This window comes from Coregonus lavaretus (genome assembly GCF_964263955.1).
Source record: "Coregonus lavaretus genome assembly, chromosome: 19".
NCBI lineage: Eukaryota > Metazoa > Chordata > Actinopteri > Salmoniformes > Salmonidae > Coregonus > Coregonus lavaretus.
In genome coordinates, this window is record NC_140006.1 from 32,618,715 (window position 1) to 32,636,170 (window position 17,456).

General features: G+C 44.1%; 2 protein-coding genes across 6 annotated transcripts in view; one reads left to right on the forward strand and one right to left on the reverse strand.

Annotated features, from left to right (window-relative positions):
* Positions 1–76: 76 nt before the first annotated feature.
* LOC311146706 (transcription cofactor HES-6-like) lies at positions 77–1,373 on the forward strand (the record flags this gene model as incomplete). Its single annotated transcript, XM_084183257.1, has 4 exons — positions 77–154; positions 249–335; positions 451–532; positions 919–1,373. The coding sequence occupies 4 exons, from the start codon at positions 77–79 to the stop codon at positions 1,371–1,373; spliced, it is 702 nt and encodes a 233-aa protein (XP_084039383.1).
* Positions 1,374–5,522: 4,149 nt separating this feature from the next.
* Positions 5,523–17,456, reverse strand: part of LOC311146694 (period circadian protein homolog 2-like) — a 31,522-nt gene continuing 19,588 nt past the window's right edge. For 2 of the 5 annotated variants that reach the window (XM_084183241.1, XM_084183240.1), the window contains exons 9-21: positions 16,953–17,059; positions 16,655–16,808; positions 16,127–16,427; positions 15,652–15,763; positions 15,212–15,425; positions 14,645–14,766; positions 13,801–14,004; positions 11,426–11,695; positions 10,196–11,136; positions 8,781–9,012; positions 8,220–8,469; positions 7,306–7,456; positions 5,523–7,119 (exon numbers count right to left, since the gene is read on the reverse strand). In XM_084183241.1, coding sequence (XP_084039367.1) covers positions 6,934–7,119; positions 7,306–7,456; positions 8,220–8,469; positions 8,781–9,012; positions 10,196–11,136; positions 11,426–11,695; positions 13,801–14,004; positions 14,645–14,766; positions 15,212–15,425; positions 15,652–15,763; positions 16,127–16,427; positions 16,655–16,808; positions 16,953–17,059 — 3,244 coding nt within the window. In that variant the 3' untranslated portion in view covers positions 5,523–6,933. Of the gene's footprint in view, positions 7,120–7,305; positions 7,505–8,219; positions 8,470–8,780; positions 9,013–10,195; positions 11,137–11,425; positions 11,696–13,800; positions 14,005–14,644; positions 14,767–15,211; positions 15,426–15,651; positions 15,764–16,126; positions 16,428–16,654; positions 16,809–16,952; positions 17,060–17,456 lie in introns of those variants that run through there. The other 3 variants (XM_084183242.1, XM_084183243.1, XM_084183244.1) reach the window with 3 other exon arrangements.

Consider the following 17,456-nt stretch of genomic DNA (forward strand, 5'->3'; position numbering starts at 1 on the left):
CATTCACGGTGTGTAACGGTCGTGTGGATTTATCAACCCTCAGTTTTTGGCAGTGTCTGGGTTAAACTTCTACAACATGGCCCCCACTCCCAATAATAAAAACGGACTGAATAGAGACGAGGGTGAATACTATGGCATTAAAGTGGACAGAAAGGTAGGCCAAAGTGTCGCTAATTGTTGTGTATTGAGTGTTATTTTGTGTAACTTATTATAATTTATTAATGTGCGGTCAATTGGGTTTTTTTCAGACCAGAAAACCGTTGGTTGAGAAAAAGAGACGGGCTCGCATCAATGAAAGTTTGCAAGAGCTCAGAGTTCTGCTCGCAGACACAGATGTACGTTTTTGCACATTTTATGTCACTTTATCTCACATTTTCCCTCTCTTTGTGTAGCCTATTGTCGTTACATTGTAAACGAGTTATTTACATTATATCAATCTGGCATTCACAGTTACAATCAAAGATGGAGAACGCCGAAGTGCTGGAAATGACTGTGAAACGAGTGGAGAGTATCCTTCAAAGCCGAGCACAAGGTAAGGTAGGCCTATAGGCTAGGTTTATGCACGCGATGGTATAATGCACGTGGACATTTCATACAACTAGTAGAAAGTAGTGTGTACACCTACATATGTAGGATCTTAATTTGAGCCAGGTTTGCTACAGCAGGAAAATAATCCAGCAGCAACAGGAAATGTGAATTATTATGTGGATTATAATTAATTGACATTTTTGTAGAGGTTGATACATTTTCCGTAAGGGGAAATCAAGTCTGACATTTTAAACTGGTAATAACAGACGTCAGAAGCAAAAACACTGCATGTTTTACATTTCTTGCTTTGCAGGAAAGTTCTGCAACAGGGTGATCAAATTAAGATTCTGTGTGTCTTTTAAATGTATCTGTCTGTCTGTGCTTTGTCAGAGGTCGACACCGTGAACAGGGAGGCAAGCGAAAGGTTCGCTGCAGGCTACATCCAGTGCATGCATGAGGTGCACACCTTCGTGTCCAACTGCCCGGGAATCGACACGACCATCGCGGCGGAGCTCTTGAACCACCTCCTCGAATGTATGCCCCTGAACGACGAGGACAGACTCCAGGTGATGCTCCAGGATCTCATGACAGACTGCTCCACTAACAGTAACAGCACTTGGCCCAGTTCTGAGGGCATATACGCTGCTGCGGGGGGAAGGAGCATCTCCAGCGGCAGCTCCTCAGCCCTCTCCCCGGCGCCCTCCACTACCTCCAGCGATGACCTGTGCTCGGATCTGGAAGAGACTGACTCTGAGCAGAACCACATCTCTGTGGACGCTGAGAACCAGGATGTTCTGAGCATGCCCACAGCGGCCTATTCCGAGTCCATGTGGAGACCCTGGTAGAGCCCCAAATGAGGCCTACAACTTTCCTGTACTAGAGGAATAGCCTACAATAGTTATTGTATATTGGGTTTTATTCTGTAACGCTGAAGATCAAATTCCTTGTAATGTTGTTAGGCTGTTGGATGAGAGATTTTGTAGGACTAGCATGTGAAGTGGGACACTATAACTTCACTTGGCAATGCAAAGTGTTGTTGCAAATAGGCTAGAGGTGGCATCATTTTAAAAAGCTATTTTTTGTATCAGAACCATTCTAATAATGCGTTTGAACAACTAATAATAAGTATTCAAGCTATTTAATGAATGAATTGTATGTAATATTTAATTCAACTTTGAATAAGTCCACATTGTTATAGATCTGAGATGTCTTTTTGACAGATATAGGTGGTTTATTTACCTTCAGTGAAGGGAGGGTACATTAGGCCTGTATACAGATGTAAATATGTAATGTTAATAGTATGGCTGTATAGAAAATTACCTGTCCCAGTAAACCACACATAGTAATACAGTGTTAGTTGTGTGTAAATTATTTTATATGTTTAGGTTGAAGAAAATAAATAGTGTAATATTAGTCTGTAACATTGTAATAACACCGTTTTTAAGTGTTTGTGCCTGATCATGCCATGTCCATATCTAATTTCAGACATTAATTGTCATACACTGACTTAGTTCATTTAATTAAAAGCATTTTCTCTTCATATTGGACTCAGTTTATCCTATTTATACTAAAGAAAAATATAAACGCAACATGCAACAATTTCAAATATTTTAATGAGTTACAGTTCATATAAGGAAATCAGTCAATTGAAATAAATTCATTAGGCTCTAATCTATGGATTTCACATGACTGGGCAGGGGTGCAGACATGGGTGGGCCTTGGAGGGCATAGGCCCACCCACTGGGGAGCCTGGCCTAGCCAGTGGGAATGAGTTTTTCCCCACAAAAGGGCTTTATTACAGACAGAAATACTCCTCATCAATTGCACGCTCCCTCAAAACTTGAGACATCTGTGGCATTGTGTTCTGTGACAAAACTGCACATTTTAAGGTGGCCTTTTATTGTCCCCAGCACAATGTGCACCTGTGTAATGATCATGCTGTTCAATCCGCTTCTTGATATGCCACACCTGTCAGGTTATCTTGGCAAATGAGAAATGCTCACTAACAGGGATGTAAACAAATGTGTGCACAACATTTTAGAGAAATAAGCTTCTTGTGCATATGGGGGGGGGGGGGGGGGTAGAAGGATTACTTTATCCTATCCCAGGTATTCCTTAAAGAGGTGGGGTTTCAAATGTCTCCGGAAGGTGGTGAGTGACTCCGCTGTCTGGCGTCGTGAGGGAGCTTGTTCCACCATTGGGGTGCCAGAGCAGCGAACAGTTTTGACTGGGCTGAGCGGGAACTATGCTTCCGCAGAGGTAGGGGAGCCAGCAGGCCAGAGGTGGATGAACGCAGCCCAGTCAAAACTGTTCGCTGCTCTGGCACCCCAATGGTGGAACAAGCTCCCTCACGACGCCAGGACAGCGGAGTCACTCACCACCTTAATATAAGAACATTTATATGCCATTTGTGTGTGAAGGTAGGCTTGGAAGTTTTAATTTAGGACTAAATTAGCACAGCTGGGCCAGTGGACCATTATCAGGTGAGAATGTCTGCCTTGGGGCTTCTCTACAATGCAGTGTGAGATCTGACAGCTGGTTCATTTGATGGTTGGGCCTTCATTAGTATTCTGTCAGCTTTAATTCCTTGAAATATGTCAATATCATGAGATGTTAGTTCACCACAGAGGTTGTGTGGGATAATATCAGAAACGGAAGGGGAAGCGAGACATCCCACCAGTGGTGGAAAAAATACCCAATTGTCATACTTGAGTAAAAGTAAAGATCCCTTCATAGAAAATGACTCAAGTAAAAGTAAAAGTCACCCAGTGAAATTCTACTTGCGTAAAAGTCTGAAAGTATTTGGTTTAAAATATACTTAAGTATCAAAAGTAAATGTAATTGTTAAAATATACTTAAGTATCAAAAGTAAAAGTTTTTTTTTTAAGTGTAGGGATAGCCAGGGGCACACTCCAACTTTCAGACATAATTTACAAATGAAGCATGTGTGTTTAGTGAGTCCACCAGATCAGAGGCAGTAGGGATGACTAGGGATGTTCTGTTGATAAGTGCTTGAATTGGGCCATTTTCCTGTCCTGCTAAGCATTCAAAATGTAACGAGTACTTTTGGGTGTCAGGGAAAATGTATGGTGTAAAAAGTACATTATTTTCTGTAGGAATGTACCGAAGTAAAAGTAAAAGTAGTTAAAAATATAAATAGTAAAGTAGAGTACAGATAACCAAAAAAACTTTACACCGCTGCATCCCACTCCCTATTTTTTTCTGGTTCATATCCAGACAATGAACTAAGCAGACCAGACCCAGCTGCTATAGCATTGGTGCTTATAGAGCCACCCCTTAAGTAGACCGGAACGGTGACTATTTTTTTTCAATGGTAAACGACCGAAACTCTGATTAAGACATGTTTATTTATCCACCATCTTTGATAAAATGACCTCAGATCATGCGTCATGCGTAACGGGTACATGGACACCAGAAGAACGTTGCGCTCTGTTCATAACATTTATATCCCTTTCAGTCAAAAGTAGAAAGCACTAGCACATGTGGGGTAATCTTTTAAGAAGTATACAGTTTGAGCATGAAAGATCTCAACAGACCCACAGACCCCCAACAGCCCACCACAGATACCTACACTGAATATGAAAGCGCCTCTCCTCGGCTCAGTGGACCTAGTGGCACCTTGGAAGTTTCTCTGATGTCCCTAAGTGTCACTTCTGACACATCCATATACGTGTAGTAACGCCTCGACTCCCACCAACATAAACATGTTAAGACCCTGTTATTCCTCTCTCATTCTTCCAAACCACAGAAGAAGACAAATATTGTTTTACTAAAAGCTATTTCGTTTTTCCAATGATAATTATTCTTCTCATTGTATAATTAAACAAATATTCATGCATGATGTGAAATAAAGTCTAAAGATAAATTATATAGGATATTAAATGCCATTTCATTAGCCTTTACGCAATGTTCAGTGAGTTATATGGCTCATTTGCAAGAGTAGCCTAGCTAGCCTTTAAATAACACACATCAACAACCCAACACCTACTCTGTAACATATAGCCTAGCCAAGGTTGCTCAAAAACGATTAGATAAATGGTATATTAATTCTCTACCTGAAATCCACATTATTAGGAGACATTCACAGACTGTTGTCAGTTTGGGATGGAGCCGAGTCCAGATTAGCGGAACCCCAGAGGTGTCCATCACCGCAGGAGGGCAACTGTCCAAATTCACACCTGATCCTCAAATTGGGAGAGGTGCGAACCGCGAGGCATGTCAATGGCCGTGGCCGCTTTGATCCAAGCGGCTAAAAGCCGTGGGAGAATCTTTCCCACTATCCCACTGTCTGTCTGCCTGTCTGCCTTCCTGTCCAGTTTCCACTGATAACATCTAGCCATGGGCTTTTGGTCGCGAGCATTAGGATTTTATTTGACCCTTTCCTCTTGCATTTTTTAGCCAAATCTGATTTAAATGTTCTATACTGCAAGAAAAAGTGGAATAACTAACATGCGGTGGTTAATAGCCCTATTTTGGCTGATAGGCCTATTTTGGCTGATAGGCCTATTTTGAAATTCCACACTGCCATTCAATTCGAACAGTTACTGAAGTGAGCATATCGCCAATCATCTCACCAACGGTCAATTTCTGTAACTGCTCAAGTCATTCAGGTCCTCTCAAATTAAGAACGTGCCATTAATGTTCCATTACACCATCTACCGAAATTAACCTAATTAATTAAGAACTGAAATCACTTAAGAGTTGCAATGAAATTATCTTGGGACAAACGTGAAATGGGCTCTTTGGTCTAAAGCTATAGCAGCTGTTATCATCAAAAGGAGCACTTGCAAGGATATCCTTCTTTATTGATAGTATTTCCACTGAAAATATTTACACAATGGCCTTATCCTTAATACACACACGAAACAGGTATCCTAACATATGGCATGAAATAAATGAACATTACCTACTTGATTGTATTACATTTGTGTCAGATTATTGAGTTTTCATAAAGAGTAGGCTAGAAGCGTAAATATATTTAAATGTTTGACTTTTATTTTGAAACATTAACACAGAATAGCCAATGTGTTTACACTTTTTAAAGTGACTATCCAACAAAACAAGAAATACAGAGACATACAAGACAAACTGTAAAGAAATCATTTAGGAAAAATGCAGGTAGACCATTTGTGTGTTGAGTGTTTATATCTTTGAAAAATAGACAGAGGTCCTGACAAATGTCTTCGACATCTGTTCCAATTGCTTTATACCCATGCAATAAACTATTGGTCAATGCCTAGACCCAATAACTATCCCAGCCGTATTACAACGCAGAAAGTGTTGCCACTACCATGTGCTCTTAAACACTGTTCCAAGGCCAGCAAGCCTGATAGCTTATAATGGTATGCTTTGTGTTTGGGAAAGCTGATCCTAGAACAGTGCTATAGGTCACTCTTTCCTCAAAGCTTGGTCAAACCATGAAGGTCCTCCCAATATGGGAACATTCAATCACAGGCTAGAAAGAAACTGGTGAACAGAAAGCACCATCTCTACAAGCCTCCCCTACCAACTGTACTCTTTAGTCAGCCAACAACCTTGTTAAAAACAGATGAATTATCATGTATATTGGTCCTAGTTCTCTTATGCTGGTTTCTTCCTATATTTACATTGTGAGCTCAGAACGTACAAACACATATACTGTACATATGCTTTTCTAGAGTACAAATTCATATCTCTTTGAAACCACTGGGGGTAAAAAAAAAAAACATTTCACCAACCATTTACAGGTGCTTAAAATTATTTCTTGTTTCTCATATTGAGAGACAGTTGAAAATCAGCAAGTCCACCTAATATTATTGGCTACCATCAACACAAATACAAGACTAAAAGTCTTTAAGTTCTTCAGTGAAAACATTCATTTCAATCAGTGAAAAAACAAATTGAAAGAACAGTATTGTGCACACACTGGAACTCACTCATTTGACATTTTTGTAATTTAGCAGATGCTCTTATCCAGAGCGACTTACAGGAGCAATTTGGGTTAAGTGCCTTGCTCAAAGGCACATCGACAGATATTTCACCTAGTCGGCTCGTGGACACAAACCAGCAACCTTCGGTTACTGGCCGATCACTATTAACCGCTAGGCTACCTGTTGGCCCTCAATCTCATCTTCTTTTTCTCTCTCTCACACATTCACACACACCGTTACATTCTGTATGTCCCCTGGTCTCTCAGGCTGTAGCAGAGTTTCCATACAGTTTAGCTGGTTGTAGAAAAGGTGTGTACCACCAGCAGGACGCAAGCAGTACTAGGCAGTTCAATATGGTCTTGCCCTGTTCAGGGACAGCTGTTGGTCTGAGGGTGGGACCGAGTCTTGGTGGACGAGTCTTGGTGGAGGTGATTATGTTACAATCAACAGGGGTGGATTCAGGGTGTGGATGTGGCTATGCTGATCCAAGGCCAGAAGAGGGGCAAGGGCTGGGGCAGGTGTCTGTGTTTAAGGGCTCCTCGCTGGGCTTCCTGGAGGGGCTGACCTCCCCTGTCTCAGTCTCTGTGTCTCCCATGTCCAGGTCAGGCTGCTCCTCAGACACCACCGCCTCTAGAGCATCCTCCTCACAGCACACACAGGCCTAAACAAAAACAACAACAACAACACACATTTCTGTTAGTTACCTTTAGACTTGCTTTTGACAAACATGAATGACTGCCCATAGTATAAGAGAGAGAGAGTAAGAGCGAGTGAGAGAAGAAGAAAAAGAAAGGAAGAGAGAGAGAGTGATTGTGAGAAAGAGAGATGGAGGAAAGAGAGAGCTCACCTTGACGTCCATGACCTTGGGCAGACCTCCTCTCCTCATCCAGGGGTGGACCTCTACCAGTTCCCTCTGCTGCTCCCCAGTGAAGCACGGCTGGCTCTTCTGCATCACACGCAGCCTCTCTCTGTCCTCTCTGAGCAGCCTTTCGATGCCCCTGAGTAGACCAAGGAACATACACACTCAGTATTCTGAACCATGTGACCTATGTGACCAGGGAAAATATACTCAAACAGTCAGAATAATATTGGACATACAGGTAACACAGAGAGTGGTATTGGGTATTAGGGTGTCGGGAAAGGTATGTCTGGTATAGTGGTTCAAAAATTGGTATTTGGTATGAGTGAGTCATGGGTATCAGATGGCAATTTAATATAATTGATCTTCAGGGTTAACTAGATTGGGTGTCTTGTATCTGGAGAGTACTTAAACTAGCCTTGAAGAAACCACACATTTCCTCTCAATCCACCTTGTCTGACAACTGTGGGTCTTTGTATAAAAGCCCCATCTGGTGGACATAAATTAGAACTGCAATTTAATAATAGCAATGCTTTTAACACAAATGGTCAATTCTAATTCAGCATGCCAGGTGAATATAGGAAGGGAGTGTAAGGGAGTGGGTAACAACAAGGGTGTACAGTGCAATGTACTAGGAAAGTATTTCCCAAAGATCTAGAGTGCTGTGTCCCATCTAAACATTTTCTTATGACCTACCAAATAAAACCCAACAAATATTTCAAACCCCAGCATTCACAGCCACTCATCATGCCCTGGGTAGAAGTTGCCTGTAGTCACAGATCTAGGATCAGTTTACCCTCCCCCACCCCAAATCCCAAACTGACCCCAGATCTGCATCCACAGACAACTTTCTCTTACTCCAGGGCACATTGCGAGGTGCCTCTCCTGTCTCCTCCACTTACCGCGAGGGCATCTGATAGGTCAACGTGACCTTGTTGTCAGCGTTGGCGGTGACCAAACACGGCGGGTCCTGCAGTACATACTTGTCGTGTTGGCTCTGCTCCACCTCCATTGGCCGCACCTCGCTGACGCTACTGCTGCTCCCGCTACCGCAGCCGGTGGAGTGCCCTTTGACCTTCTGGCTGCTGTTCAGGGAGGAGCCCACGCTGCCAAAGTAGTTTCTGCTGTTTTCGCTGGTGTGGTTGCTGCTTACTGGGGTGGAGAATAACAAAACAGAGTTAGGATATTTTACTTCTGAATCACAAGAGTTCTAGTCTCAAGTGCTTTATACATGAAGCAACAAATGGTTGAATGTAATGTCTTGCTGCCATGTCCTTCTGTCATGTGTTTGTCCCTGCCAGTCTTGTCCAGAAAATATGCTTAATAATAATTTTTACAGTTTTAGATGGGAAGACCCCCCCGAAGACGGTTACAGGAGTGAAGTTTGGTACAGTGGAAGTGACTGGGATAGGAACAAATGTCTTACAAACGTACAAAAATATAGGGTAAGTGTGTGTACAGACCTGTGCCATTGCCAGATACTCCACTAGCTGACGTTCCGCTAGCTAACGTTCTACATCCCGACGTTCCGCTGTTATTAGACCTTCCACTGTTAGACGTTCTAGCTGAGGTTCCACAGCCGTTAGACCTTGAACCCATGGAGCCTGAGGTGGCTGAGCTGGTGCCTGAATGAGAGTCCGAATGGAGCAGGATGTCAAGCATTTCGCTATGGTTACCGTCGCCTGGCGAACCCACCTGCAAGACAGAGGTCAAAGGAAAGGTCAACAAACAGAAGCTCCGCTCTTAAGTTGTATTGCTCTCTTCTTTCTTTAATCAGTCCCATCCTTTCTTTCTTGCTACTCTGCTCCTTTAATTCCTTATCATGATCTGAGAGGCACCTCAACCATATTGTCCTGAAATATTAATCCAACAGAGACCCGTTTTACAGTAACTACAGTACGTTTTGTTTTGTGCATTTTAACAATGGAGGAACTGGAAGTTTAGTAAAGCCACACCAATCCAGCAATACTTCTCCTGACACGTTGCCAAAATGAGATTTCCCATCTACCTGTATGCCAAACGCTATCTTTCTAAAAATGAATTTCTACGATAGAGCCAATTTTGACTTTGCAGCTGGCCCATCTAGCGGAAACTTCTCAGTTCTGCCTCAAGGACAACATTCATGAAAATAACATCAACCTACAGAGCAGACAGAGTTTGGATTTAAAGGGATACTTCGGGATTTTGGCAATGAGGCCCTTTATCTACTACCCCAGAGTCAGATGAACGCCAGCAGATACCCATAGACTAATGCTAGTTATCATTTGCTCGCAAAACTACTTCTAACTTCCTTCATACTGGACATAGAGACATACAAATGGTATCCATGAGTTCATCTGACTCTGGGAAAGTAGATAATACTGAAGTATCCCTTGAACACACTTGGCATGTTTCTACTGTTTTGACTGATTTTGATGTCAAAATATGTTTAAAAACTGTGGTTTGCGCCTTTAAAGTCCTACTCGAGTCTCCTTTTCAGACAAGAAGAATTGGTGAAACTATAACATCATATCACAGTAAAAGCATTCTTAAAACATTGAGGAAAATGTCAAATTAATCTATAGCCTATGTGCTGGACTGCCACTTGGCTGCCAGCTGAAGACAATATAGGATTGATTTGTGAATGCCTTACGGATTAAGCAGCCTTTATACATCCTAACCCTAGCTTAACACCTCCAGTCTAAAAACAACATTCTCATAGTGTTGCTGTGATTTTGGGGAATCTCAACATTACTGCCACAACCTCACACCGACCCTATCTGTTATTCAGATGGTTGGATAAAACATTAGAAAATAGAAAGAGGGGAGGGAGGGAGGAAAAAAAGCTAAAGAAAGAGAAGACAGTAGGGGGAAGACAAAGAACAGGGTTATGTCATACCTGCTGAAGCGTGATCTTCACCATGGCTTGGCAGACCACACTCCTTCCCTTCTCGCTGAAGGTGTTATTCCCTGGAAAACCACTGGAGGGCGCTACCACCATGCTGTCCTGCCTCTCCAGCGAGCATGGCGTCTCTTCCAGCTGCAGTAGGTTGAGCTGCAGAGGCGAGCTGCACCGTGACTGGAACACTGGAGGGGAGGGCACTTGGTCCCTGCCGCCCATGGACCCAGGTGTGGAGCACCGAGACTGGGTGGTTTCCCCAGATGGCTTGAGGGGCTCCATGGCCATGGAAGAGAAAGGCTGAGCGGGGATTGGGAAGCCTGTCTGGGGGGCAAAGGGGTTCTGGCCCGGGAACTGGGCCTGGATGGTGAAGGATGACTGTGGTGGGAAGGTGAGGGATGTCTGTAGGGGGAAGGGCTGCGGCTGGGAGGGGTAGCCGGCCGTCTCGGCCTGGTAGAAAGGCTGCTGTCCTGGAGCCCCGCTCCCCATTTGAGGGAACATGTAGTTGGGGAGAACCAGAGTCACCACGGGGGTCACCATGGGAGTTGATAAGGGCGAGGGCTGGATGTTTTGCGGGGGGCACTGGGGATCCTGGTTGCACTGGCTGTCGCCGAAGCCTGGCATTGAGTTCTCCGGGCTGGTAGGCATGGTGCCAGCCATGGTGCCCGTCCCGGGGTAGACCTGGAGGGGGAAGCCTGGCACCACGTTGGGGTAGGCCAGGGGCGGGAAGGTGGACTGGGAGGTGTTGGAGGGGGACCAGGAGGTCTGGTTGAGGCCCTGATTGAGGAGGTGGAGTCGGGGCTGCTGCTGTCTCCTCCAATGGGACACAGAACTGTCGGACGACTCGTTCTGTTTCACCCGCTTGGACTTGGTCTTCTTGTTGCGCCCACTTCTACGGGCGGCGGGCTCGGCCTGCCTGCATAGGCGCACAGCGGGCACAGCTAGAGAGGGGGACAGACGGTGGGAAGAGAGGTAAATAGGGTATACATTATGTATTTGACTGTGAGAAGTTGAGTGTATGAGAGCATTAAGGTACTGTGTGTGTGTCTGTGTTGAATTGTCCTAGCCTATGTCTACAAGCTATACTAAGTTTGTATTGTATTGTATTGTATTGTATTGTACTGTATTGTAATGAATTGTTTTGTAATGTGTTGTATTGTAATGTATTGTATGGTATTGTAATGTATTGTACTGTTTTGTGTGTAAAGCGTGTTTGCTGCTGTACTGTACCATCAGTGGCACCTTGTCCCTTCTTCTGGTGCTCCAGGTATTGGGAACAGTTGGCCTGGAAGGCCTGGACTCCCCTCAGCTCCCTGAAGCGACACAGGAAGGCCTGCTCCTCTCTCTGGGTGTGGGCCGCTAGGACCTGCTTGGTCAGACCCAGCTTCTTATAGGGCTCCCTCTGCAGGCTGGGAGGTGAAACAGCGCTAGGGGGAGGCCCAGGAGTCTGGCTGCCTTGCTCCACCGCCTCCCCAGCACCAGATACATCCTCAATGATCTCTGTATGGAGAAAAACAGATAGAGAAACATTAGATCCAGCAGACAGCCATGGATGTATAAGTTAGATACAATATATACATAAAACATCCAACCGCTCAGGACATAAAGAGATGAGCAGCTGTGATACACTCAACAACATTGATATACATATATATACAGTGATATACATTACAGGGAAGCAGATAGGAAGATACATGCAGGACGCCAGTGTGTGCTAGGGTCATCTACTGTATAGCATACATCATGGTATAGTCTCGTGGAACCAGACAAGTGTGAATATCTGAATATTGTAATATAAATCTGGGGAGCGAGATTATGCATGGTATATGTACAGTACCAGTCAAAAGTTTGGACACACCTACTCATTCCAGGGTTTTTCTTTATTTGTACTATTTTAGAATAATAGTGAAGACATCAAAACTATGAAATAACACATGGAATCATGTAGTAACCCAAAAAAGTGTTAAACAAATCAAAATATATTTTATATTTGAGATTCTTCAAAGTAGCCACCCTTTGCCTTGATGACAGCTTTGCACACTCTTGGCATTCTCTCAACCAGCTTCATGAGGTAGTCACCTGAAATGCATTTCAATTAACACAGGTGTGCCTTGTTAAAAGTTAATTTGCGGAATTTCTTTCCTTCTTAATGCGTTTGAGCCAATCAGTTGTGTTGTGACAAGGTAGGGTCGGTAAACAGAAGATAGCCCTATTTGGTAAAAGACCAAGTCCATATTATGGCAAGAACAGCTCAAATAAACAAAGAGAAACGACAGTCCATCATTACTTTAAGACATGAAGGTCAGTCAATACGGAACATTTCAAGAACTTTGAAAGTGTCTTCAAGTGCAGTCGCAAAAAAACATCAAGCGCTATGATAAAACTGTCTCTCATGAGGACCGCCACAGGAAAGGAAGACCCAGAGTTACCTCTGCTGCAGAGGATAAGTTCATTAGAGTTACCAGCCTCAGAAATCGGCAATTAACTGCATCACAGATTGCAGCCCAAATAAATGCTTCACAGAGTTCAAGTAACAGACATCTCAACATCAACTGTTCAGAGGTGACTGCGTGAATCAGGCCTTCATGGTCGAATAACTGCAAAGAAACCACTACTAAAGGACACCAATAGGAAGAAGATACTTACTTGGGCCAAGAAACACGAGCAATCTGTCCTTTGGTCTGATGAGTCCAAATTTGAGATTTTTGGTTACAACCGCCGTGTCTTTGTGAGACGCAGAGTAGGTGAACGGATGATCTCCGCATGTGTGGTTCCCACCGTGAAGCATGGAGGAGGAGGTGTGATGGTGTGGGGGTGCTTTACTGGTGACACTGTCAGTGATTTATTTAGAATTCAAGGCACACTTAACCACCACAGCATTCTGCAGCAATACGCCATCCCATCTGGTTTGCGCTTAGTGGGACTATCATTTGTTTTTCAACAGAACAATGACCCAAAACACACCTCCAGGCTGTGTAAGGGCTATTTGACCAAGAAGGAGAGTGATGGAGCGCTGCCTCAGATGACCTGGCTTCCACAATCACCCGACCTCAACCCAATTGAGATGGTTTGGGATGAGTTGGACCTCAGAGTGAAGGAAAAGCAGCCAACAAGTGCTCAACATATGTGGGAACTCCTTCAAGACTGTTGGAAAAGCATTCCAGGTGACGACCTCATGAAGCTGGTTGAGAGAATGCCAAGAGTGTGCAAAGCTGTCATCAAGGCAAAGGATGGCTACTTTGAACAATCTAAAATCAAAAATATAGTTTGATTTGTTTAACACTGTTTTGGTTTCTACATGATTCCATATGTGTTATTTCATAGTTTTGATGTCTTCACTATTATTCTACAATGTAGAAAATAGTAAAAAATAAAGAAAAACCCTTGAATGAGTAGGCGTGTCCAAACTTTTGACTGGTACTGTATGTTCTGGAAGATGCATGACCTCGTAGTACAGACATGATACTGCACCAATGGTGTGCGATAGCATACAGTACACAACATCTAGCTACATCTGTACCCACATACCTACACACACACACAGAACCCACCACCACAAAAAGAGCAAAAGACCAGAGAATGAGACAACTCCATGTAGTGTATACCTGACTCTGGCTGCGCTTTCTTGTCTCCTACATGCACGATGGTGCTACTGTAGCTACACTGGCTTGTTATTGACACCACACTCTCGGCTTTGCTGCAAGGTGGCATGGCGAGGGCCGCCAGGGAGGAGGAGCCCACTACCCCTGAGGCTGCGATGATGTCATCCACAGGGGTTAGACTAGGCTGAGCCTTAAACAGTGCAGGGTCTGCCAGGGTGATAGAGAGAGACCGAGAGAGGATGACTTGGAGAGTCACATATAAAGTCCCATAAATGTGGATTATAGAGAGAGAGAGAGAGAGAGAGAGAGAGAGAAAGAGGGAGTCTGGCTATGTCTGATTCAGTTGGTGACCTGTCCAACAGAGCTTTGGCATGAACTAAAAGATGAGCTCTTTATAAATGAAGAGGTATAAATATTATATTTTATTTATTTGTACATAATAAGTGTTGATCTTTTGATAAGTTGGTATGTGTTCATCCGTTCTGATTCCCTGGCGATCGGTGGAGCCAGATGGAATCTGCAGTGATGTTTTCTAACAAATGTATTATCAACGTTGTCACACCATTCTAATAAATGTTTCCGTGACTATTAATCTAGCAGTATTATTTGGTTTGAATTGAATTCATCCCACAGGTATCTTCAATTTGAGATTGAATGATGACGGGCAATTCAATTCATGGTGCATTCAATGACTGGTAGACATAGATAGCGGTGTAGGAAAGGTCACTTGCAATATAGGCTACATGCAACATCATACCAACCATACCATAGTCAAGAGTTGTAAATGTTTTATTGTAAGTAATGGAGTAAAGCTAGATAACGTTAGCAGAACGTTGGTAGAACGCACCTTCAGATATCTGCATGCGGTTGTCCCCTCCTTTCTGCTTGTCCTCGTCTGAGGATGTGGTGTTGTCAGAAGAGTGGCACTTCCTCTTCCTAGCGATGGGAACGTTACAGCCCTCTAGATATCTGTCAAGAGAGACACAGGAGAGACTGCTTTACTTCTATCTTCATCAAAAACAATAGCCCATGATGTAACAACCATGTAATTGGGGAGCAGTATGTACTTAAATAGCAGCTACGTAGTACCTACCACTCTCCTTCCCACATAGCTACCCAGAAATAGTACCTATAAGTATTTTGCCCCATAATAGACAAACTTGATGAATAGACAGATGACTGGCTGACCAGAGATATGTCCAGCACAGGAGGCTGGTGAGGGGTGGACAGCTCATAATAATGGCAGGAAAGGAGCAAATGGAATGGTATCAATGTATCAATGGTATCAATTATATATTTGATTACGTTCCAGCCATTACCACGAGCCCGTCCAATTAAGGTGCCACCAACCTCCTGTGATGTACAGATAAATGATTAGCAAGATGAATAAATAAGTGACTAGTTAGAAGCTGACCTGATGACGCTGTCCAGGCAGCTGATCTGTTGGTAGGAGTAGACCGTCTGGTCATTGAAGGCCAGCTGCTCCTCCTGTACTGCAGGCCTGCAGTCCTCCAGGGGGGTTGCCCCACTGAGTCCAGCACTGGCCCCACTGTCCCTCCAGCTCAGAGTTGCCACGGGGGCCGCAGTGGCCTTGAGACGCACCACCGCTGGACTCTTCTGGAGGAACTCTGCTAGGGAGAGGGCAATGGTCAGGACTGGAATGGGCATCTGACTACACCCATAAACTACACACATGTATTAAACACACACATATACATCTCATACAAACATGCATTCATATCTGTACATCCACTCCCCACTTTACATTATTGAATGCACACACAAGCATATCTCAAAAAGTATGTTTCCTGCAGATTGTAAGTATTTCTGTGTTGGTTTGCTTGTGTGACTTACTGCCAGGGTTCTTCTTGGTCTCAGGCCTGGCTGAGGAGGAGGCTTTGTAGATCTGTTGTTCCTGACTCTTCTGGAGGTGGATACCTTTACAGATCTCCTGGAATGACCTCTGCTGTGGAGGAGAGAAAAGACATGCTGACTATCATGGAGAGAGAGAGAGAGAGAGAGAGATAGACTGGGAAAAGGGAGAGAGATAGAGAGAGAGATAGACTGGGAAAAGGGAGAGAGATAGAGAGAGAGATAGACTGGGAAAAGGGAGAGAGATAGAGAGAGAGATAGACTGGGAAAAGGGAGAGAGATAGAGAGAGAGATAGACTGGGAAAAGGGAGAGAGATAGAGAGAGAGATAGACTGGGAAAAGGGAGAGAGATAGAGAGAGAGATAGACTGGGAAAAGGGAGAGAGATAGAGAGAGAGATGGAAAGGTAAAAGAGAGATTAAGATAGACAGGTAAAACAGAGGTAGAAGGGTACCCACAGGTTTGGCCCCGCTGCTCTCCCCCTCCTCCTTGATGCATGTCCTGCTTGGGCTGCTACCATTGCTGTTGATTTTGTTGTCGCTGGATGAGCGTGTGTTGCTCTCGCTGGTCATCACCTGGGATGCTGCAAGGTGGTCGTTGCTTCCCACGCTGCCGTAACCACTGGAGCTAGTGCTGTGAACTGGCTGTAGTAGCAGTCTGTGGATCTGTTCAGCGATCTCCTGGACTTCAGAGTCCATGGTCTTGGTCTCCATGAGGGCAGGGAGCGGGGCTGCGAACACATCCTCATTCACCGGGCCCCTTCCAGTGGAAACAACCATATTATCATTACTATCAAGAAGGCCCTTGTTTCCAAACTGTATTTCAGTCATTTCTATAACAACAGATACAGCATAATAAAGGCTTTTTTGGCCATTAAAAAAATGGTGCCAAGATACTGTAACACAAAAAAGTGCTGAGCCGAGAGAAGTGCCAAGGTACTCAAAAAGTGCCAAGATAGGAAAACATTGTACTGGGCAGACACTCACATGCGGACTTTGTGCCTCCCGATGATGAACGAGACCTTGCGGCTCCAGGGATTGACAAAGCTGGACCAGCTGGTGTCAATGATGACATACTCTCCACTCCGCGTGCAGAACCTGATGGAGGAGTGGTCGAACGGCTGGCCAGCATACTGAAGGACTATTGGTAGCACAGGGAGAAAAGGGAATATAAATGTGACTAAAATACGCAGTAAAGGGACATTCTATTTGTTTTGTATGCAGCCCAGTGATTTAATAATTAAAAGTGTAATAATTGTTCATGTGTTGTTCTAGTTTGACTTACTCTTCTTGTGAATGGCCAACATGATCGGCCTGTCGTTGGGATGCATGAGAAGAAGGACTGGGGTGCCAATCAGATCCTGGGGGAGGTACCCAAGGAGAGGAACAGCCCTGGAACACACAATGACATCATGAGTCAGCAATCAGCGTACAGTTGTCACGCCCTGACTCAGAGGACGCTTATATGTTGAGTCAGGGTGGGTATATTCCTTGTTGTGATTTTCTATGCTGTATTTTCTATGTTTAGATCTAGTATGTCTAGATCTATGTTGGCCGGTGTGATTCCCAATCAGAGGCAGCTGTCGCTCGTTGTCTCTGATTGGGGCCCATACTTAGGCAGCCTATTGGCACTAGTGGATTGTGGGATCTTGTTCCTTGTAAGGTATGTTGTGTGTTCTACCTTGGACTTCACGTTTCGTTTATTGTTTTGTCGTGTTGTTTATTACTTTAATAAACATGTACGTATATCACGCTGCGCCTTGGTCTGACCCGTCATTCAACGAATGTG